This window comes from Stegostoma tigrinum, chromosome 9 (genome assembly GCF_030684315.1).
Source record: "Stegostoma tigrinum isolate sSteTig4 chromosome 9, sSteTig4.hap1, whole genome shotgun sequence".
Lineage (NCBI taxonomy): Eukaryota > Metazoa > Chordata > Chondrichthyes > Orectolobiformes > Stegostomatidae > Stegostoma > Stegostoma tigrinum.
Window position 1 is genome coordinate 80,883,778 of NC_081362.1, and position 24,635 is coordinate 80,908,412.

The 24,635-nt window shown below is 40.7% G+C and overlaps 1 protein-coding gene across 1 annotated transcript in view; it reads left to right on the forward strand.

Moving 5' to 3' along the window:
- Positions 1–24,635, forward strand: part of ttc27 (tetratricopeptide repeat domain 27) — a 184,857-nt gene that overhangs the window by 119,873 nt on the left and 40,349 nt on the right. The window contains exons 14-16 of the mRNA XM_059648684.1: positions 133–231; positions 9,537–9,589; positions 10,252–10,417. Coding sequence (XP_059504667.1) covers positions 133–231; positions 9,537–9,589; positions 10,252–10,417 — 318 coding nt within the window. The remainder of the gene's footprint in view (positions 1–132; positions 232–9,536; positions 9,590–10,251; positions 10,418–24,635) is intronic.

Below are 24,635 nucleotides of genomic sequence, written 5' to 3' on the forward strand. Positions count from 1 at the left end.
GATAGTCAGGGAGAATCCCATTTCTGCCCATCACTGTGGGATTGGTTACATGGAGGAAAGATTTGTTTGTCTTGTTTATAGCATTAATAGCTGTCAAAAAAATTTTTAATGTGTCTTCTGTATTCTTTCCAGCTTGGAGTTTGGTTTTCTTTGGGCTGTGCGTATCTGGGGTTGGAAAAGTTCGAAGGTGCTGCAAAAGCATTTCAAAAATGTGTGATGTTGGAACCTGATGTAAGTATCATACAGCAAGGACCCTGTCTCAGAACAGAAATAACTTTACAGGCAGTAATTATGGTATATGAGCCAATTTCTTTTTATTTGAACATAGAACATTACAGCACAGTACAGGCCCTTCGGCCCTCGATGCTGTGCCGACCTGTCATACTGATCTCAAGCCCATCTAACCTACACTATTCCATGTACGTCCATATGCTTATCCGATGACAACTTAAATGTACTTAAAGTTGGCGAATCTACTGCCGTTGCAGGCAAAGCATTCCATTCCCTTACTACTCTCTGAGTAAAGAAACTACCTCTGACGTCTGTCCTATATCTTTCACCCCTCAATTTAAAGCCATGCCCCCTCATGCTCGCCGTCACCATTCTAGGGAAAAGGCTCTCCCTATCCACCCTATCTAACCCTCTGATTATTTTATATGTTTCAATTAAGTCACCTCTCAACCTTCTCTCTAATGAAAACAGTCTCAAGTTCCTCAGCCTTTCCTCGTAAGACCTTCCCTCCATACCAGGCAACATCCTAGTAAATCTCCTCTGCACCCTTTCCAAAGCTTCCACATCCTTCTTATAATGCGGTGACCAGAACTGTACACAATACTCCAAGTGCGGCCGCACCAGAGTTTTGTACAGCTTCACCATAACCTCTTGTTTCCGGAACTCGATCCCTCTACTAATAAAAGCTAAAACACTGTAAGCCGCCTTAACAGCCCTGTCAACCTGGGTGACAACTTTCAAGGATCTGTGTACATGGACACCAAGATCTCTCTGCTCATCTACACTACTAAGAATCTTACCATTAGCCCTGCACTTTGCCTTCTGGTTACTCCTACCAAAGTGCATCACCTCACACTTGTCTGCATTAAACTCCATTTGCCACCTCTCAGCCCAGCTCTGCAGCTCATCTATGTCTCTCTGCAACCTACAGCATCCTTCGTCACTATCCACAACTCCACCGACCTTAGTGTTGTCTGCAAATTTACTAACCCATCCTCCTACGCTCTCATCCAGGTCATTTATAAAAATGACAAACAGCAGTGGACCCAACACCGACCCTTGCGGTACACCACTAGTAACTAGTCTCCAGGATGAACATTTCCCATCAACTACCACCCTCTCTCTTCTTTCAACAAGCCAATTTCCGATCCAAACTGCTATATCTCCCACAATTCCATTCCTCCGCATTTTGTACAATAGCCTATTGTGGGGAACCTTATTGAACGCCTTGCTGAAATCCATATACATCACATCAACCGGTTTACTCTCATCTACCTGTTTGGTCACCTTCTCAAAGAACTCAATAAGGTTTGTGAGGCATGACCTTCCCTTCACAAAACCGTGCTGACTATCCCTAATCAACTTATTCTTTTCTAGATGATTATAAATCCTATCCCTTATAACCTTTTCCAACACTTTACCAACAACTGAGGTAAGGCTCATTGGTCTATAATTACCAGGGTTGTCTCTACTCCCCTTCTTGAACAGGGGAACCACATTTGCTATCCTCCAGTCATCTGGCACTATTCCTGTACACAATGATGAGTTAAAGATCAATGCCAAAGGCTCGGCAATCTCCTCCCTGGCTTCCCAGAGGATCCGAGGATAAATCCCATCTGGCCCAGGAGACTTATCTATCTTCACCCTCTGAAGGATTTCTAATACCTCTTCCTTGTGAACCTCCATCCCACCTAGTCTAGTAGCCTGTATCTCAGTATTCTCCTCGACAACATTGTCATTTTCTAGAGTGAATACTGTTGAAAAATATTCATTTAACACTTCCCCTATCTCATCTGACTCCACACACAACTTCCCACTACTATCCTTGATTGGCCCTAATCTTACTTCCGTCATTCTTTTATTCCTAAATACCTATAGAAAGCCTTAGGGTTTACCCTGATCCTATCCGCCAACAACTTCTCATGTCTCCTCCTGGCTCTTCTGAGCTCTCTCTTTAGGTCTTTCCTGGCTACCTTGTAGCCCTCAAGTGCCCTAACTGAGCCTTCACATCTCATCCTAACATAAGCCGCCTTCTTCCTCTTGACCAGAGATTCTACCTCCTTTGTAAACCACAGCTCCTGCGCTCTACAGCTTCCTCCCTGCCTGACAGGTACATACTTATCTAGGACACACAGGAGCTTTTCCTTGAATAAGCTCCACATTTCTAATGTGCCCATCCCCTGCAGTTTCCTTCCCCATCCTATGCTCCCTAAATCTTGCCTAATCGCATCGTAATTGCCTTTCCCCCAGCTATAACTCTTGCCCAGTGGTATACACCTATCCCTTTCCATCACTAAAGTAAACATAACAGAATTGTGATCGCTATCACCAAAGTGCTCACCTACTTCCAAATGTAACACCTGGCCAGGCTCATTACCCAGTAACAAATCTAATGTGGCTTCGCCCCTTGTTGGCCTATCTACATACTGTGTCAGGAAGCCCTCCTGCACACACTGTACAAAAACTGACCCATCTATAGTACTCAAACTATAGTATTCCCAGTCAATATTTGGAATGTTGAAGTCCCCCATGACAACTACCCTGTCTCTCTCACTCCTATCGAGAATCGTCTTTGCTATCCTTTCCTCTACATCTCTGGAACTATTCAGAGGCCTATAGAAAACTCCCAACAGGATGACCTCTCCTTTCCTGTTTCTAACCTCAGTTGACGAGTCCCCAAACATCCTTTCTGCAACTGTAATACTGTCCTTGACCAACAATGCCACACCTCAGCCCCTTTTACCATCTTCTCTGTTCTTACTGAAACATCTTAATCCCGGAACCTGCAACAACCATTCCTGTCCCTGCTCTATCCATGTCTCCGAAATGGCCACAACGTCGAAGTCCCAGGTACTAACCCATGCTGCAAGTTCACCCACCTTATTCCGGACGCTCCTGGCATTGAAGTAGACACACTTCAAACCAACTTCTTGCTTGCCGGTGCCATCTTGCTTCCCTGAAACTTTATTTCGGACCACCCTACTCTCAACCTTTTCTATAGTCGAACTACAATTTTGGTGCCCATCCCCCTGCTGAATTAGTTTAAACCCACCCGAATAGCCTTAGCAAATTTCCCCCCCAGGATATCGGTACCCCTCTGGTTCAGGTGAAGACCATCTTGCTTGTAGAGGTCCTACCTACCCCAGAAAGAGCCCCAATTATCCAAGAACCCAAAACCCCCCTGCACCATCCCTGTAGCCACATGTTCAACTCCTCTCTCTCCTTATTCCTCGCCTCACTAGCACGTGGCATGGGCAACAAACCAGAGACAACAACTCTGTTCGTCCTAGCTCTCAGCTTCCATCCTAGCTCCCTGAATTTCTGCCTTAAATCCCTACCTCTCTTCCTAGCTATGTCGTTGGTGCCAATGTGGACCACGACTTGGGGCTGCTCCCCCTCCCCCTTAAGGATCCCAAAAACACGATCAGAGACATCACGCATCCTGGCACCTGGGAGGCAACACACCAACCGTGAGTCTCTCTCGTCCCCACAGAACCTCCTATCTGTCCCCCTAACTATGGAGTCCCCAATGACTAATGCTATGCTCCTCTTCCCCGTTCCCGTCTGAGCAGCAGGGACAGACTCTGTCCCAGAGACCTGTGCCCCACTGCTTTCCCCTGGTAAGTCGTTCCCCCCCCAGTAATATCCAAAACGGTATACTTATTGTTGAGGGGGATCGCCACAGGGGATCCCTGCACTGCCTGCCGGTTCCCTTTCCGTCCCCTGACCGTAACCCATCTGCCTTTTTCCTGTACTTGAGGAGTGACTACCTTCCTGTAACTTCTCTCGATAACCCCCTCTGCCTCCCGAATGATCCGAAGTTCATCCAGCTCCAGCTCCAGCTCCCTAACGCTGTTTTCAATGAGCTGGAGTTGGGTGCACTTCCCGCAGATGTAGTCAGCAGGGACACTAGTGGTGACCTTTACCTCCCACATTCTGCAGGAGGAACATTCAACTGCCCTGACCTCCGTTTCCATTATTCTAAATTCCCAAGACTTAAAAAAAAGAATAAAAAATAAACTTGTTACCTTACCAATCAGGCACACAGAACCTTTTTTTTTGGTTAGAGGAGGAGGATGAGTGGGAGACACTACCCGGGTAGTGTTTCGGGTAACGCAACCACACAAATATATTACCTCACTCACTCACCAGTCCCGTGTCGGCTCCTGCTTCAAGTGTAGCCTGGCTGAACTGTCCAGGTGGGTATCTGTTTTACCACTTGTCTGCGTTTTTCAAATGGTGCACTGCTTCCCTGTTAGGTAGGTATTTCTCACCATTAGAGGTAAATCACTTGCCTACTTCATGCAGCATCCAAATTCAGCAAAGAGCCTCCATTATTCTGGAAGACATTTGTATACATCCTTTATTGGAGAAAAAAGTTAATGCTTTTCATAGAGGCTTAAAGAAAAATGCATGGTTATTTGAATATTGTCTGATGTTTGAAGAATAATCAAGTTTGACATGAGACAGAGTTTCACTTAACCCAATTCATGAAGATAAAATTTGAACTCAGATAGCCAGGCATTGAAGGACCGAAGACTGAGGTTTCTTCTTTACTCAATAGTAAATACAGACAATACTCGAAATAATGAAAACAAAATGCTGAAGAAACTTCGCAGGTCTGGCAGTAGAGATAGAGTTGACATTTTCAAGCCTGTGGCCCTTTATCAAAACTGGTCTTAATGCTCTTAGAAGCTTTTATTTGGAGAGAGGCATATACATACTGTGTATCTCTAACCAACTGTCCCCCTTTAAGCTTGCTTCCATAGTACAAACAGGTGAGGGCCCAGTTGATAGCCACCATCTAAATACTGTTAACACCTAATTGATGTACATTTAACCTATAATGCAGTATTCAGGCTAGTGCTGATTCATTACTTCTGTGTTAGAGTGCAAATATATCTCAGTTTAATTTTGAATACTTTTTCTGAATAATACTGGAGACTTGCAGTCCCGAATTTACAACTACTCAGTTTGGCATAGAAAGTGCTTGAATCTAAGAACCTGAACATATCTTAGAACCTGCAGTGTTTCACGAGATTTAAAGTAAAGTTAGTTCCATAATTTGAGAAAGCAATTAAAACAAATATAATTAAAGGACTAGTTTGGTGGCTAGGTTTAGATGCCCAGCCCTTTTGTAGCTTATTATGTACGCTTAGCATCCGCACGGCCAAAGAAGAGGGAGCAGCTGAAAATGTTCTTAAACTTTGACTGCATGCTACTTAAATAAACGACTATCATGACAGTAATTTAGAGGCAAGCACGTAAAGTGTTTTAATTCATCACCCATTGATGTGTAATAGAATTGCAAATCATTCTGAATAGTATATACATGTGGCCAGAACTATCCCAGAGGATTCTATGAAATGCATTTGCGCTTTATATTTCTGTCAACATTTTGATTTGGCGTTTTGATGGCTCCTGGCCACTTGTACAATTTAATGGGAACAGTCCGTTAGCTTACACAAAGCCCATAGCTCCTGCAGATTTATCATTGACACTGTCACAAGCAACTTCTTAGTTTAAAAAACATCAAAAATGAAAATGGATCATCCTGTGAAAACAATTACTTTGTGCTTTTAGTTGAAGGAAAATGTGCAGGGCAAGCCCTGGCCATTTCATGTCTATCCAAATTATTTATTTTGTTGAAATGCTGTGAAATGCTTTACTATTTGTGGATCCACCAAAGCAAAGCTCTTTCCTTCCTCACTTAATTTGTCATACCTTTTTGGGATAACACACTGGAGATCAAGCCCTGCTATTCCTAGAGTCATTGCAAAAGTTAATTTATTTTTAAAAATATACAAAATTCCCTAATTTATCTGCTTTTAGACCCAGGCTGACGGAAAGCGCAGACCAAGCTTCTGAACTTACAAAGAATTACTGTTTATTACAAGCAAATCGTTTCTAGCTGTCGGGAAATAATTATGAACTGTCAGCATCTAACTGAACCTGTTAAAATTCTGAACCCCTTCTAAAACTCCTCTACACATGCATACGCATGCACACGTGCACATAAATGCAGACACAGTTGGAGGGAAAGACTGGAAAGACAGTTAAATGGTCCCTGGACTCATTAGGGACCATGTACTCTTCTCCAGGTACTTGCAATTGCTTACAGGACATACGGAGTGGCTGGTTCACAACTCATAAAGCCTTTGGCTTACTGGTTGAAAGCAGTAGCTTACAGCAACTGGTAAGGAGAAATATACTGACTGTCTTCAGGCTTTAGGTATTTTTTACTGCAAGAAATAGACACCACCTCCCTTTCCAGTGGCTGTAAGGCTTCTGACCATATTGTTTACATCCACAAGCTGTTCAGTTATCTGGGAGCCAATCAGATCACTGTTAGTAGGCAGAAGGCCTTTGTCATTGACAACTGGTTACCATTGCTGAGGCCAATCAACCATTTGTTGCAGGCCGAATTATTCAGTGAGCCTGGAAATCATACAGTTTACCTTTTGAGTTACAGTCACATCAAAGCTGATGTCTGTCCATGTGGTTGATCATCAAGGACACAGATGGCAGAAACATTCAATTTCACTTGCTGTACTACAGAAGGAGCCAGAGATTTACTGTCTCGATGACAGGCACTTGAGTATGTTTTGTGCAGAGTACTTGAATGACTGGAAACAATCTTTGTGAAATTGATCTTGTATCTCTGCACAGTCTTATGATTGGATATATATTTAATTGTGAGAGAGCTTTTTGATATGCCGTTGTTGGAACTTTGAGCCATAAACTGGGTATAGCCTTCACCCAGTTTATTTGTTTTCTTATTTGGGCTATTGATATCACTGACTGGACCAGCATTTATTTCCCATTCCCAATTACTGTTGAGAAGCTGAAGAGCCAGCTTGAGCAATGTAGTTCATGTGTTGTAGATATGTCCACAAATATGGTGAGGAGGGAGTTCTAGAATTTTGACCCAGCAGTAATGAAGAAATGGCAATATATTTCGTAATAATGTGCAATGTTCAGGGGAACTTACAGGTGGTGATACTGTAATGTATCTGTTGCCCTTCATTTTACAATGTGTAAATATGACTAAGAATAGAACAATTAATTGGTCATTTAAACTATACATCCACATTTTAGAACTGGAGAATTGGGTGATGGACAAATAGAGTCATGGAGATAGACAGCATTGAAACAGACCCTTCGGTCCAACTCATTCATGCTATATAAATCTAGTTCCATTTGCCAGCTTTTGGCCCACATCCCTCTAACCCTTTCCTATTCATATACCCATCCAGATGCCTTTTAAATGTTGTAACCATACCAGCCACCACCACCACCTCTGGCAGCTTATTCCATACACGCAACACCTTTGTGAAAATGTTGCCCTTAGGTCCCTTTTATATCTTTCCTTATTCATCTTAAACCTGTGCCCTCAGGTTTTGGACTCCCCCACCTCAGGGAAAGACCTTAACTACTCATCCCATCCATGTCCCTCAAGATTTTATAAACCGCTATAAGATCATCCCTCAGCCTCCAGTGCTCCGGGAAAATAGCCTCTGCCTATTCAACCTTTCTCTATAGTTCAATTTCTCCAACCCTGGAAAGACCTTTGTAAATCTTTTCTAAACCCTTTCAAGTTTCACAACATCCTTCCTATAAAAGGGTGGCCAGAATTGCATGCAATACTCCAAAAGTAGCCAAACCACTGTCCTGTACAGCTGGAACATGAACCCGCAACTGCTATACTCAATGCACTGACCAATAAAGACAAGCATACCAAATGCCGCCTTCATAATCCTATTTGCCTGTGACTCCACTTTCAAGGAACTATGAATCAGCACTCCATGGTTTCTTTGTTCAGCAGGACTCCCCAGGAGATTTGATTGTGGAATTTTGGAATGGGTGATTATGGCCTTAATTCTCTTAGCCACCTCCATTTAGATAAAGAGGTTTGATTCAGTGATTTTTATAGTATTTATTTAGTCCCTAATTATTAGAGAAAACTATCTTCTGGACAAACAAATATGGAAAAATTCAACAACAAGGATTTCTGCCACTTGCCACTGAGTCATGTTAATGGACAAACAGTGGTCATTGTATTATATCATTGGCCATTCAGTTGGATTGCAGTGGTGGGTCTTGTTTGGGAACTCACCTGTGCAAATATATTTGTTATCAAGCTGAAAGATGGATTGGTGGTTTGAGGTGCACAAGATGTATTATGTGTACGTCAGTGATATTTGTTCATCTGTAAAGACTAGGCTCCAATATGTTATCTCTCATTTGGTTGTTTGAGTTCTAATCGCTTTGCTGAGTGAGTGTTCCAAGCTCTCAAAATGGTCAGTGCAAGCAATAGGCACCAGAATAATAGAACGGTTCCAGTGCTGACATTCCTCAGCATGACAAACATAAAATTAGAGATCATGTGAACAATTACAGAGAAAATTATGTGGAATGGAACATTATATGCCCCTGTGGTGTAGGTCTTAACTGGAACATTCAGTTCGCTTCCATGAAATGCCAACTTTTAGACCATTTCTATTTCCAGCTTTTCCTCTGTGATGAAGTACAAATGATTTTGAAAATTGCAGCTGCTAGGCATCCAAGAAGAGTTTAAAATTTAAAATGACCTGACCCCCAGATGTAGCACAGCCTTGCAGTGTACCTCTAATTTTTGTTATTCTTAGTTAACTTAATTTTGATACAGTCTGGTTATTGTAGCTGTTGTCTCAGTCTGTGATCTAAATAATTAATGCCAAACTGAAGAGGAATCAATTTCATGAAAACATACGAGAAGTAATCCATTATGTCTGTGCAAGCTTTTTGAATGAGCTGGACCTGCACTTTCGCCTTTCTTTTGTTGTCCTTCAAGTCTTCCTCCTACAGATATTTCACCTGAATCTTTGACGTCAAAGAGCATGAAAGAATTGGTAAGGAGGAATCATGAGAAATGGGACTGAGAATGAAAGTTTAAACCTTGCAAAGAACAGTTTTAAAAAGCATCAACATGATCCATTATCTCCATCATATTGTGAATCTTGAACTGAGAGAAATTTAGTGATCCATCAGCCTCTACTCAGAAGTCACATGTCACCAGGATATAGCCCAACAAGTTTATCTGGAATCACAAGTTTTTGTCTCCTGACAAAGGAGCAGTGCTGTGAAAGCTTGTGATTCTGTTGGACTATAACCTGGTGTTGTGTGATATCTGACTTTGCCCACTCCAGTCCAACACCAGCAACTCTGCGTCTTGATTATTGTAACTGGGCAGATATGAAATCATTACATCAGATCTATCTCCAGTTGAAGTTATGGACACATTGTACATATTTCTATTCTTTCAGAATGCAGAAGCTTGGAACAATCTGTCAACAGCGTATATCCGATTAAAGGAAAAGTAAGTTGTGTACATGTACCTGTTATTGTGAGACTGTAAAATAAAGGAATTCTGAACAATTTTGTATGTCTTCTACTTCTGAGCCTTTCTGACTATTTAAGAGCTTATATTGAAACAGATATATTTCATACAAGATTGCTGTGACAAATAGGTCTGCTTTGTCAGTGCATCCGTTAGGTTTAGTATTTTACTTTGAAACACTTGATATAAGCACACGCAGAGTTGTTTAATAGACTGATCTTCCTTGCTTGTGCCTTTTCTGCAATAATGTTTCAATACAGTACAACTACGTTGTAAGCGGTGGAATAATATATGAGCCAGAAGCCATTGACCTGTAGTTTGTTGAAAGAAATAAGGCATTTTGTCTCAATTGCAGCATTGAAACCTGAGGGCACATCCTTATAGTACAAAACTAAATCAAAATTTGTGCTATTGTATTCTTGAAATATACTCAATTTAAAAGAGAAGAATTTTTTTAATGTTCTTTTGCAAAGAATATGCAAATTTTCCTTTGTAGAGTTAGCTGGTGATCATCTCAGGTTATGAATTAAAAGATACAAGCCTTACTTTTGTCAGTCAAACTCAATGCAAGTGTATCATGCAAAAACTCTGTAAAATCAAGGAAGTGTGACTGGTTTGTAATATAATTCTGTATTACATAGAAGCAAAGCTCTGCGAGCTCTCCAGGAAGCCATTAAATGTAATTATGAGCACTGGCAGATCTGGGAGAACTACTTACTTACCTGCATAGATGTTGGCGAATTTGGAGATGGCATTAAGGCATACCATCGACTTATGGATTTGAAAGACAAGTACAAGGATATTCAGGTAAGTTCTTGTCTTACATTGATTCTGGATTTTGCTTTATGATCTTTTGGTCATATGAATGCTAAGTTTTCTCAGTAAAGGAGCGATCCATGACATGTCACTTGTTCAGTTACGAGTGCTTCCTGTTCTGGGGTAAATACTGAGCAGTTGTTTCTCTTGGTTGGAGAATTTAGAGCACAATAGCACAATCTCAAGATAAAGGCCGATCATTTAAGATTAAGATGAGGGTAACTTTTTTGCCCTCAAAGTTTTGTGATTCTTTTGAATCCTCTTTCCTAGGAAATGATAGGTGGTCTTGTTGAATACATTTAAGGCTGAGAAAGATTTTTGGTGTCAGGGAATTGGGTACAAGGGGTAGGCAGGAAATTGGGGTTAAGACTACTGATCAGTCACAATTGCATTGAATGGCAGAGCAAGCTCAAGGGCCCATGTGGCTTACTCTGATTCTTGTTTCTTACATTTGCCTTTGAATGTTCCTTTAAAGTAGAGTTGATGGCAGTGAAGTTCACAAAATACACGGATGTCATTTGCAGAAAATTTCATTTAAATTTATCACTGTAGTAGCTCTGACATAAAATCAAAGGAAAATGAAATAATATAACATTTTTGAACTTATTTTTAAACAAAATAGCAAAGAAAAAATAATCAGCATTTATTTAGTCCCTTAACACATTCCTCAAGAACATTTTCATGCCTAATCAAAATGGTTGCTTTGAAGTGCCCTGACTCTAGGGAAATGAAACGTGGCAAAGTTTTGTATTGGGGTGCAAGAATGTGATTGTGGTCATCCAAGAGTTAATGTATGTTTTGTTGTGTCAGTGAACTTTAGGCAGTCTGCTCATAGGTTGACTCTACTGAAAAGAGACGCTTTAAATTGTTTGTAATGTATAAAATATTGTCATTATCAGCTACACCCAGAAGCTGTTGCTTGTAATACTTCAACTTTTGGCTGCACTTAGGCTTGAGTGCAGAGTTTAATTTACAACCTTCAGTTTTATTGTTATTGCTATCTTGTCTTTTCCTTCAAACAGTAAGGGATTACAGTCCTGAATGTTCATTAAAGTTAATAAGAAAGAATGGGCAGGCTGGCTGACACTGTGGGTTAGGATAACATCTTTGGCCCCTGCAGCCAAAGTTCAACCCTTGACCATTATTTTCCTCTGCCTGAAGTCATCCAAGTGGAGGTAATACTCCAGCTGGTTTTATAAGTCCTCATTTTCACTGTCTAATAAATTGTTGCCTGCAACATACCCTCTAAGTTACACAGCTGCTCAGTGGGCCCATGCTTGTTGTGTGGGCGCATTGACTTCCAGTTCCAGAGGTCACTGTCACCATGGATCTTAGAGATCCAAACAACAACAGGAAATATTAGAGGGAACATAGTTGTCTGCTTTAATAGTTCCATCACTGACACCAGTCCCTTCTTTGCTGTGATTACAGTTTCACACTAATTTTTCTGTTTTATTTATGCTTTAACACAATTGGGGTATGTTTGTGAGTGAAGTGTAGTGGTTTTTCATGACAAAACTTTGGTTTTTAAATAACATTCAGTTTGGGTACAGTCAATTTGACTATTTTCCTCAGCCTTTTACATTTTTATACTTGTATTTAACAATAATCAAGGCACTGGGGATTATCTTGTCAACATTCATGCACAGATTATGTAAATACAATTACTAATGAGAAAAACTTTCAAGTCCAACAGAATCACTTGTCCAGTCAGAATGGTCAGTCATGAGAATACATGAATCTGTTGGAAAGATCCTGCTTGAAACATCATCGTAGATGAAGAACGCACGTACAGAATTTATTTTTTGATAAATGTGGAAATGTGAGCAGACATTGCTGGAAAGGTTTTTTTTAAAAAAGCACCAACGTGTTCTATTACCATGACGTAGTTGCGTCACAGGTGGATTTGCAGCCCCTCTTTCTGATCATGGCCTCAATTTTCCAGAATTCGAAATGAATTTTAGTGCTTTAATGTTATCAACTGATCCTTCAAGTTTCTGAAGTAATGTCTGACTTTTGGGCCAGGGGCTGGGGAGAGGGGGGTGCAGGACATGTTTACCTCAGACTCTGTGTGTCTAGAGAATTTCTGGCACAGAATGTATTGAAACTAGGGATGAGCACAGATCTGAGCCAATTCAAAATATCAGTGTAAGTTAGCTTGGCCTTGTTCATCTTTGTTATTTCTTGTTCAGTGACTGGATTCTTCAAATGAGCATAAAATATTCTTTCCACCAGCACCAAACATAATTTAGAGTGAGAAGCCTTCTAGCAAAAGACTAATCATTAATGAAATGAACTCCCTCTGTGCATTTTATTTTGTTAAAATGCCATGTTGTAGATTCATATGAAGTAGCGCACACAGGCATTTGTACAAATATGTTAGCTGGTTAACTTAAAATAGCACACAAAAGAAATTAAACACATTTGAGTGGTTTCCAGTCCCTGTTTGGCACTCAATTTAATCAGCTGCACGCAGTTTGAACTCAGGTCAGTTTTATTGTGCCTGTCTGTACAAATAAGGAAGAAAAGTCCAGACAAATAGGACGAGAAGTATCCCTGTAATTCCTTTTCAATATAGTCTAAAAGCGAACAGCGGAAATGTTGCCTTCTATGCGATGTCTAAACCGGGCAAAAAGATTTGCAGGTCTCTGGCTCCATTGGGTTGTACGTGTGTTGACTTCTATTCACCCAAGTCCAAAAGCCAGTTCAATTTTTAATGCCAGCTCAAACTGATAAAACAAATTAAGAATGACTTTGCAAAGGTTTTCAGGCAAACCAAACGTACCCTGAAAAAGCCACTTTCTTTTAGCCAGTTGACGACTATTAACCACCTGCTGACTTCAAGCTTGTGCTCCAAATTTCAATTGTATGATATTTCAGTCAAATTTTACCACGTCTTCCATCCACCAGAAGCTTAAACCTCTTTAAATATCTTGGCAACAAAATTAATTTTATGGCTTATCTAGAAGTCTATAATTACTAAACTGCTTCAGGAGTTTACATTCTGCATCTGCTTACTAATTAGTTTCTGCCTGTTGTGTCTTAGCGGATTAACTAGCCCTTCTATAGAAGTATCTCATTGTATGAACCTTTTGCACTGTCTGTCAGGGGTCACAAATGTTAGGCACCATTAATCGAAGTAATGATTTCGTACTGGCATTTTTACAGCATGTTCTTTTCAGTGCATTTGATTAACAAAACGCAGTGTGGACAGAATAAGTACTGGCTGAAAAAGAAATGCTTTTGAGTTTATACAATGGTGTGAGGCATTGGAAATGCCAACTAAAAGAATGGGCAGAGACAGAAAGCAAAAAATTCAAGGAGCAAGAGTATGTATCTTTGTCTTTATTTGAAAAAATGGCCTTGATGTTTTGGAAATATAATAGTTATTATAATATAAATTTCCCCTTGATACTCTTCAAATTAAATTATAGTTCAGATTTACAAGGGAAAGAATTTTTTCATTTCACTGGTGGGATGTGGGCATTGCTGGATGGCCAGTATTTTATTGCCTATCCCTAGTTGTCCTTGAGAAGACTGTAGTGAGCTGCCGCCTTTAACCGCTGCAGTCCACATGCTGTATGTTGACCCACAATGCTGTTAGAGAAGGAATTCCAGGATTTTGATGCAGCTAAAGTGAAGTAGTGGCGATGTTTTGCCACATCAGGATGGTGAATGGCTAGGGGAACTTGTAGGTGGTAGTGTTCCCATATATCTGCTGTCCTTGTCTTTCTGGATGGAAGTAGGGTCATGGGTTTGGAAGATACTGTCTAAGGATCTTTTGTGAATTTCTGCCATGTATCTTAGTACATACTGCTGCTATTGTTCATCAGTGATGGACGGTGCGGATGCTTATGGTTGTGGTGTGCATCAAGTGGATCGTGGGCTATTCAGTAATGGTAACACCATTGAAAGCCATTGGGCAGTGATGCGGCTGTCTGTTATTGGAAATGGTCATTGCCTGGAATTTGTATAGCACAAATGTTTCTTGCATGTGTTGGTCCAAACCTGGATATTGTCCAAATCTTGTTGCATTTGAACGTAAAGTGCTTCAATATCTGAGGTGTCGTGAGGGGACTGAACATCATGCAATCATCAGTGAACATCCCTACTTCTGACCTTACAATGAAAGAAAGGTGATTGATGAAGCAGCTGAAGACATTTGGGCTAGGATACTACCCTGAGGAACTCTTGCAGAGATGTCCTTGAGCTGAGATGACTGACCTCCAGCAGCCACAACCATCTTCCTATGTGCCAGGTGTGAATCTAACCTGTGGAGAGTTTGGCCCCCGTTACTCATGGATTCCAGTTTTGCTAGAGCCCCTTGATGTCAAGGGCTGTCACTCTCACCTCACTTTCAGCTGTTTTGTCCGTGTTTGAACCAGGGCTGTAATGAGGTCAGGAACTAGTGTCATTGAGCAGGTGCTGCTTGATCAAACTGGTGATGACACTATCCATCGCTTCACTAATGATCGACAGTAGACTGATAGGACGTAATTGGCTGGGTTGCATTTGATCTGCTTTTTGTGTACAGGATATATCTGGGCAATTTTTCACTTTGTCAGGTAGATGTCAGTGTTGTAACTGCGCTGTGGAAGAGTTTGGCAAGGGGAGCAGCAAATTCTGGAGCACAAATCTTCAGCACTATTGTCAGAATGTTATCAGGGCCCATAGCCTTTGCAGTATCCACTGTCTCCAATCATTTCTTGATGTTATGTGGAATTGATCAAATTGGTTGTTGACTGGCATCTGTAACAATGGAGATGGCTGGGCGAGACTGAGTTAGGTCATATACTTGGCACTTCTGCCTGAAGGTTCAGCCTTTTTTTTTGCATTAATGTGTTGGGTTCTCCCATTGAGAACTGGAGCTGCTGCCTCCCGTAAATTTTTTAGTTTTCCATCACCATTCACGACTGGATGTGGGATGACTACAAAGCTTAAAACAGATCAGTTGCTTAGCTCTGTCTATCATTTTCTGCTTAGGTGTGCCTAGTGTTGCTCGTGGCATGCCCTCCTGCACTCTCTATTGAATCAGGGTGGATCCCCTGGTTGGATGGCTATGGTTGAGTGAAGATATGCAGGCCATGAGATTGCAGATTGTGTTGGAATATAATTCTGCTGCTGTTAATGGCCAATAACTCCTCATGGTTGTCCAATCTTGAGTTGCTCAATTTGTTTCAAGTTTACCCCACTTAGCCACAGTGATAGTATCACTGTGTTTCGAAGGTTTGGTGGAATAAATCTGCCTGTTTCACAGTAAATTTGGACTGACTAACAAAGTTGTTATTGGAAGTCGTTATTGTTTGCAAAATTCTTGATTTCTTACAGGATGCATATTAAATAAAGGTATGCCTGTGCATCTGTTTGGCCAAACTGTCACTACTGAGGAGAGTAGCTCAAGTTGGAGAATGTCTCAACTTGGCAGATCTGCCTCAACAGGATGTGACCTTTCAGTTGTAATTTTCTTGGGGAGCTGAAGGGTGGAGATGACAGATGCAAGGTGGAGCCAGGCTAGCTGTCTTACAAAACAGATTAGAAATTGACACCTGGTCAGCCAAATGCTGAAGTGGATTGTTTAAAGGGCCAGCCTTGATTCTCTGGGAATTCATCCCCAATGTTTGCTTGTGATTTTGGCTGTCGAGTACTCACCTTTCTCACCTGGCCACCTACTCCAGAGTTTAAATGACAGGTGGGACAACAGAACAGCGCTTCATCAGAGGCTGCACTGATGATATTACCCAGCAAGGTAATGAAACATCTGCGGAACAACAAACCGGCTTGGCTAGCCAACCCACCACAACACCTACTCCCATGTCAATACATGCCCCTCACCTACCGAGAAGGCCTTCTCATGCCTTTCATGTCAACCCATGCACTTCCATGCCAATTCATTAAGTATACACACTGCACACACAATCAGTGAACTCTATAGTAACAGTAGTCGGTGTGAAACTGCTTGAAGAACTCCTAATCATAATTTTCTTTCAAAGAAAGTTGTTGCTACAGTCTTCTAAAAGTGTCAATCAATTAGGACCTTTAAACTAACAGTAACAGAAGCTATAAGCCTTTAGTAGCTTTTTATCATGTCTAAAGCCTTGATCCATTGCCAAAAGAGATTACGTGAACAAAAGCTTGTTTTGAAATCATAAAGCTGTCAATTTTCTTTGTGCCTGTGGCGTCACTTCAGGATGCACAATGGTCTAACTTGTGGGATTTTTCACAGGTACTGTGAATTCCTGGCCATTCCAGACTGTTTGTACCCAGGTAAAAGTTATTTTTACAAAGAAGAAAGAGGGAGAGAGCCACGTGGATGCAGAAGGGTGGCTCTCAGCAGCCCCCCTATTTGCCAATATCAGGTCCCTTGATCAGGCAGGGAGTGCCTTTAAATGAGGAGCCCTTCTGGACAGTTACTTGCAAGCCCACATGGGTTTGCTTGTCATGCTGCTTGCTTGGCAAGTCTTCCACCTGCTGCTGAGTTCATACCAGCAACAGCAAAATGAGACACTTTTAAGCTGTTTAGGCTCTCAAACTTTTGATAAGTCACTAAAGCTGATGGCGGGGGGAGTTGGAGGTTGATGCTCTTGGCAGTTCTTAACAATTGGCCCTAGTGTAAAAATGTCGTTGGCGGAAGCGTGTTTTGAACCGAAGACTAGCTAATGTAGTCAAACTTCACCATCCACAATGTTTTAAATATGGTTAGGGATCGTTTGATAGTAGACTTGAATTGATATTGACAGAAGTGTGACTGTACTTTTGTTTACAAACCATGAACTTTTCTTCCCTGGAGATTGATCCATTTTCCAGAATTGGGAACCAGTATCACAAAGTTTACATAACCACAGTTGCTTGTCCACCTATCCTAAATATTTCTGCCGGGAGATTTGTTGTTCTTAAGTGCAGCAGTTACCTTTTCCACCTTATTTTCAGTGAACTTCCCTGCGCACATCGAAAGTTAATTCAGGAGCAGCTTGAATTACTAGAGTGGATCCATTGAGGACTTTGTGGGAGTGTTCTGCTCATTGTGATAATTTGTCTAACTTGAATGAGAAATGAATGCTTTTTAAAAAAAAATAAATTCAAATTGCAGGGTATTTAGTATCCACTGCTGTAAGATATTTTACGGTCATGCCTGTACAAAATGTCAGTCCTAATCCTTTAAGAGTCTAGAAAAATGGAAATTTGTCCCAGACATGAAATTCCATTACAGCTGTTATCTCAAGGTACTAAATCCAACGTAGAGTATTCGAAGATTAGGTTTCGAATTGTGGCACTTCTTTGTTCAGAAACTGCAGAACCAAAAGCATAAATTGTCACATGTTCATGGTCCTCAGACATGTATAATTAATGCTTATAAATACTGGTGTACATATCCTTTAGTATGCCAACCTAATTAAAAGATGCGTTGGGTTTTCTATGCTGAAATTTGTATCAAGTACCTTTGCTTGAGAGTATCATGCAGTAGGTACTACTACAGTCTGCAAACAGCTAGGAAGTCCCGGGAGCAATTCACTCCACAGCATGTATGGTCACTGGAAATTGTGATTGTTCAGAGGAAGAAAGCATGCGCAAAATAATTATTTTCCACGAGTGCTAAAGTCCCTCAAAGTTTTCAGGATATGCACATTTTCTGTCTTAGCAACTGTTGCAAAACGGTGGTGTCTAATCATTTTATATTTTGGGCACAGTGTTTTGAATTTGTGAAATCTGTTAAATTGGATTCCTAATTTGCAGATCTGTGCTAACCTTACCCTAGATAAACACAACACCTGTGTTTTGAAAGAGTTGGTTAAGAAGGAGACTCCACAAGGAAATGAGATATTCCTCAAAAATATAGGATGCAGGAATGAGATTTCAACTGGGTAAAGTAAGTGTATGACGCATCGTTAGGGAGAGGTATTGGGATAATGGTAATGTCATTCAAGTAGTAATCCAGAGGCCAAATTAACATTTTGAGGATATGGTTTTAAATCCACGAAGGCAGCTGGTGTAAATTAAATTTAATTAATAAATCTTAAATACTAGCCATTATCTCGTGGTCTACCAGAGATTGTCATAAAATAAACCTGATTCACTCGTCCTTTAGAGAAAGAGAGCTGCAGTCCTTATTTGATTTAGACTACGTGTGACTCCAGATGTGGTTGACTCTGAAATGACCAAGCAAGCCATACACATTGAGGGCAGTTGGGGATGGACAACAAATGCTGGGCTTGTCAGCCACACCCACATCCTACAAAGAGCAAAGGACACTTATCACTGTTGTGTATGTCTTAGCAACCAGTTGAAGAATGATAATTGTAAGAATTGTCTCCACTCAATCACAGCCAGAGTAAAATAGTTGGTTTGCTGAGAGTTAAATTTGCTTTGGCCTGGAAATAGAATGTCAGGGTAACCTTAGGTGTCATGGTGATTTAAATGGCACTGAGAAAAATAATCCAAGCAGAAAACAATGGGTTAAATCCCAGGACAGACATGCCGCAAATCCTGGGGAGAAAAGAAATACTCGCTGTCAATAACTCACAGTTTTCTGTTCCCCAGTAAAACCTACATATTTGCAGTATAGCCATTGGCTCATAATTGCATACTGTTAAAGTTACAGCAGATTGGATTCAGAGAGTCTGGCATCAGGAATCCAGGTCTTGGCACTTACTTTGCTAAATCTGGATTCTTTCTCCTTTTAGTGGAATTGTAGACCAATTTGTCATGAGTCTGTGAGTCTAACACTGAGATAAGGGACTTGAGTTTAATGGCTTAAATGGTGAGCAGCCAGAATTTATATTAAAGTAATGGACATATAGACAAGACATTAGATTAAACAGTACAACCATTGGTGCATAATTAGTATGAGGGGCTCTTTAAGAAAAATTTCTACCATGTTCAATTAGATCGTATTACTTTTCAAAACTATCAGCTTTTTCTTTCTAATCAAAAAAAATTTATAATGTATTCTTTTGAAACTCAAGAATGACTCTTGCATATAATTCTCATAAAGATTACATTCAGTTGAGTTCATCACATTTTCAATATTGCATTTGCTAATTCAGGACTCTGAAAGAATCGAAAATGGTCACTGTTGTAATTTTTAATTTGATCTTTTCCTTTTAAAATCTATAATAATACGATGCTGTATTTGGGTTTTTGTCTGTATGGACTGCGTCGATTGATCAGTATAAAAATGCATCCGTTGATTGAGGATTTTCTCCCCTTGTTCTGGGTGAAGGCCTATTAAATGCATCAAAAATTGTCGTAGTCAGTATACTCACTAACTGGTGTTACGGTAGGGGTGCCTGTGTTGGGTGGAATGTGCATGGGTTTCATCATCAGTGCCATTTCTGACCAAGACACAGTTGAGTAGCAGGATGAGATGCACAACTAATTAGTAAATAATGTTATTTCAGGGAAGTGGGTGACAATTGCAGCTTTGAAAAAAAGAATTCTGCATACTAAATTAAATTTTAAGATGCCTTTAGTTTTCGGTGCTAGTTTTGACAGGGTTAGTGATATGATAAAATGGATAGGAATTATTTTTCAGGGGGATGAGTTGGATGGAAAATTTACAAAAAATATTGCTTTGGAGAACTGTTTGCTAAAACCATGTCAGAAGCATCCTAGATAACAAAATGTGAGGCTGGATGAACACAGCAGGCCCAGCAGCATCTCAGGAGCACAAAAGCTGACGTTTCAGGCCTAGGATGAAGGGTCTAGGCCCGAAACGTCAGCTTTTGTGCTCCTGAGATGCTGCTGGGCCTGCTGTGTTCATCCAGCCTCACATTTTATTATCTTGGATTCTCCAGCATCTGCAGTTCCCATTATCTCAGAAGCATCCTCCCTGGCATACTATCAGGAGATGCTGACTCTCCCCGGGCATCCTCAGACGGGATGCCGACTCTCTTCCCCTTCTCTCTAGAATATGGCCAGATGCCATGCTGACCCTCTCTGGGATGCTTTCTATCAACCCCAATGACTGCTTCACAGGAATGAGACCATGACCTGCTGCCCCTGTTGCAAAACAATATGTTCTGTTCAGGGTGAAGTGTTTAGCAGTTGAGAGAAGGGGAGGAAGGCAAGACAAGCCCAGAAACAATCTTACACTGTTTGGAGGTGACAGTGATGGTGGAACAGCATGGTGGCATGGAGGTATAACCTTGGCATTGGGCAGATGGGATGAGGATGAAATGGTTATGGCATTGGGAGAATGCATGCCGTGAGATGGGGATTTAAATAAGTTCAGTTTCGAAATACATACCAATTTTACTGGAAACATGTTATTAGACTCTAGTAGTATGAAAACAATCTCCCATTCTCAACATTGCTCACACTTCATTACCATAATCATCAATCCCACCACTGAACTTAAGTGACGAGATGTGAGCACCATTTCACAAGTTTGATGTGGTAGATGACGTCGTAAGGAAACTTACCAGTCAAAATACTGAGGTACTCAGAGAAGGCACCAGGAGTCATGTTAGAGCAGCTTAACCTCACGAATTAAGTAATCCGTTAATTTGCACCATATAGCTGAGATGATGAATTTACAATGGACAAGGGAGTATCAGAGATCAAGTTCCTCTGAAGTTGTACCTGTATATTGTGATGTGACACCCTTCCCTGTAATACATTACCTCATGTTTTAGAGTAAATAACTTCAGCTTGGCATACCATCCCATAACAATCTTCCAAATCTTTACAAACAGTAACTGCCCAAATACTTCAATTTTACATAAATAGTTTCTTGGGCTGTGATTTCTGAGAATTAAGAATCAGTGGCTGTGGTTATATTCTGCACATCTTATAGCTCACTTTTAAGCAATCTTGAGGAATCTATTCCCAAAGAGTGTCCTGCGCAATAAAACTGATTCATTACTTTGCAAGCTGTCCAGCCCTGAAAAGGGAATTTGGAGCTGATACAGTGTATAGGCAATCTACTCGTGACTGAGGTATTTGCTGAAATGAGCAAGATGTAATTTAAAGGATCTGTGAATTATAGGAAACGTTCATCCTGCAAACGAGTTTGCTTGCCACTAACGCCTTTCTAATTGTAAATCCATTTCTCCAGTGAGCCAATAAATTGTAATAGATTGAGTTTAGATAGTCACACAGTGTCTGTCAAATGCTTTGAGACCTTGTCTGTGGTGTACCAACTTCACTTCATTCTTGTACACACTGACTCATGTTTGCTCTCAACCAACCAGTGCATTGATCTTAAAATTCTCATCCTTATTTTTAGATGTATCAAGATTCTCACCTTGGCTTTCCATGTAAACTCTTCCAGCTCCGTCAAACTCTAAGATGTCTGCACTCTTCTACAGTAGACAAGATCTGGTTGGCTAGTCAACTGAGTGGCTGAGGCATTGCAATGTAAAATGCAAAGGATGCTTTACAAGTTCCTGAATAATTCAGAAGTGCCTCAAGGCTTGAACCTTTTGTTCAAGAGAATAGATCCCGATGTATGAATGTCTTCCCTCCTAACAAACATAAATGAGTCATTTTACAAGCTTGACTGGCTCTTAAATTGGCTGTTAGTGTAACTGTTAACAGGCCACTGCAGAGTCGCAGTGTGAATTGGCTAGCTTTACCTATTCTCTGCAAACAATGAGAATATAATCATCTCAAATTTTGGAGAGTGGTTTGAACTCAAATCTTCTGACTTAGAATTAAGAATATTACCAGCTGAGCTAGCTCAACACATGCTTAGTTCTTCCCCACCCTACCCCTCCCCTCTATTTATTTTGGAGCTCCCTTCCCCCTCACCCATTTCTGCAGAAGGGCCCCAACTCGAAATGTCAACTTTCCTGCTCCTCTGATGCTACCTGGCCTGCTGTACTTCTCCGGCTCAAAGGAGTTTCTGAACCTGGCTGTTTGACAGAGCTGACTTCAATGTGTCCATTTGATGCCAGATTACTCATTCATTGATCACATCTCGGCTGCTGTTGGGTTTTAACACACAGCATGCTCAGTAATTTATTGCAAATTAATTCCTTGCTACACGACACACTTGCGCACGCGCGCACATTCAAACTCACCGAAAAGAGTGTGAAAGTGAAAAGCAAGCAGTTAAAGTGGGTGATAAAAAAGTGTGGAGCTGGATGAACACAGCTGGCCGAGCAACATCTTATGAGCTTTTGTGCTCCTAAGATGCTGCTTGGCCTGCTGTGTTCATCTAGCTCCATGCTTTGTTATTTCGGATTCTCTAGCATCTGCAGCTCCCATTATCTCAGTTAAAGTTGGTGATTCCTTTAGCATTTATAAAGCTAGACTTGATAGTGACTTTAGCGTGAGGTGCCAGTGTTTACATGCAACATGTTTGGCCTGATATTTTAAGAAAGTTTCATGTTCAGGCAATTCAGTTTTTAAAAACTACTCAGGACAGAGGAAGCAGAGACCTGTGTCAATCAAATGTAATATATCAATCTGTAAAAGTAGAGGGACTAGTGGTTTCAAATGCAGTTGTCTCAGGGACAAGTTGCAGGATAATCCGAATGATGAGTGCATTTGATGCAAAGGATGATGTTGTATATGCCTTTAAATTCAATTTTATGAGCAAAGTTGCACTTGAGGAACAGCAGCTTATCCTCCGATTAGGCAGTTTAAAGCCATCTATTGACATTGAGTTTTTTTTTCCTTTATGCTTTCATGGCATTGTTGGAGAGGCCACTGTTTATTGCCCATCCCTAGTTACACTTGAACTAAGTGACTTCCTTTAGAACATTTCAGAGGGCAATTTAAGCGTCTGCCACGTAGCTCTGGGTCTGAAATCTCATGTAGGCCAGACGAGGTAAGTGCAGCACATTTCCTTTCCTAAAGGGCTTTAGTGGAACCAGATGTGTTTTTACAACAATGAATGGTAGTTTCGTAGTCACCATTACGGGAACTAGCTTTATATTCCAGATTTCTTAATAAAATCTAAATTTCACCACCAGCTGCTGTAGACGTCCTCAGAGCCTCTGGATTATTAGTCCACGGACATTACAACTACGTCACCATCTCCCCCAGATGAAATCTGAAGTGTGCTCTCCCTCTTGATTCCATTTCCTCAGTGCCAATTTGGATCTTTCTTTTGTGTTTTGCTTCAATACTATGCTGTTTTTCATTCTGTCGTTAGTACTTACTCTTGACCAGTGCTTTGCTTCATTAATGAAATCACTGGATTTCTTCTTGTGTGCTGTTTATTTCTTTACTACAATCACTCCTTTGCCTTTGTTCCATGACATCTTTGACATTTAATCTCTCCTGGTCTCTACCTAACCTCCTTATTTGTTCTAACTAAAACTCTTCCTCTTTTCAACAAAATACCTGTCATATTTCTACTGCTATAATGTATAAGACACATTAGACCTTAGCTGAAGTATTGTGTACGGTGCTTGGCACCCCATTACAAGAAGAATGTGAATGCGTTGGAGTGGTGCAGCAGTGATTTACAAGAACTTTGCTAGGGATGAGGGACTTACAGTTATGAGAATAGATGTTGCCCTTGGAGAGAAGAGGGTTGAGGAGAGATCTAATGGAGATTTTCAAAGGCATGAGCAAGCTGGATAGGGTAGATAGGGCAAAACTGTTGGCATTGCATAAGGAACAATAGGATATAGATTTAAAGAGCTCTTCAAAAGAAGCAAGAATGAAGTGAGGTAAGTTGTTTTACTCAGAACGCAATTATGATATTGACTGAAGGGTCTAGGCCCGAAACGTCAGCTTTTGTGCTCCTGAGATGCTGCTTGGCCTGCTGTGTTCATCCAGCTCCACACTTTGTTATCTTATGATATTGACTGCCCTGTCTGGAAGTATACTGGAGCAAAGCTCAATTGAAACATTTAAGACAACATTGAATGATTATTTAGATATTACATGCATACGGGGAAGAAGCAGGAATTGGCACTAGGTTATAGTGCTAACTTAACGAACTGGTGCAGGCATGATGTACTGAATGGCCTCCATCTGCACTTTAACACTTCTCTGACTCTATAGGTTTGAAGAAATTTATTGCATTCGAAACATTACCTCTGTTTCTCTCTCTGCAGATATTGCTAGATTTTGTGAATTTTCCAGTATTTTCATGTTTTGCTTTGGATATCCAGTGTGAACAGTATTTGCTTTTATTGATTCAGATCTCTTACAGAATGCTGCCATCTTTATTAAACAACTTCGGGACATGCGTTATAAAGCAAAAGTAAATGATGGAATAGATTGCTGTTAATAAGTACATCAGTTAGTTGGT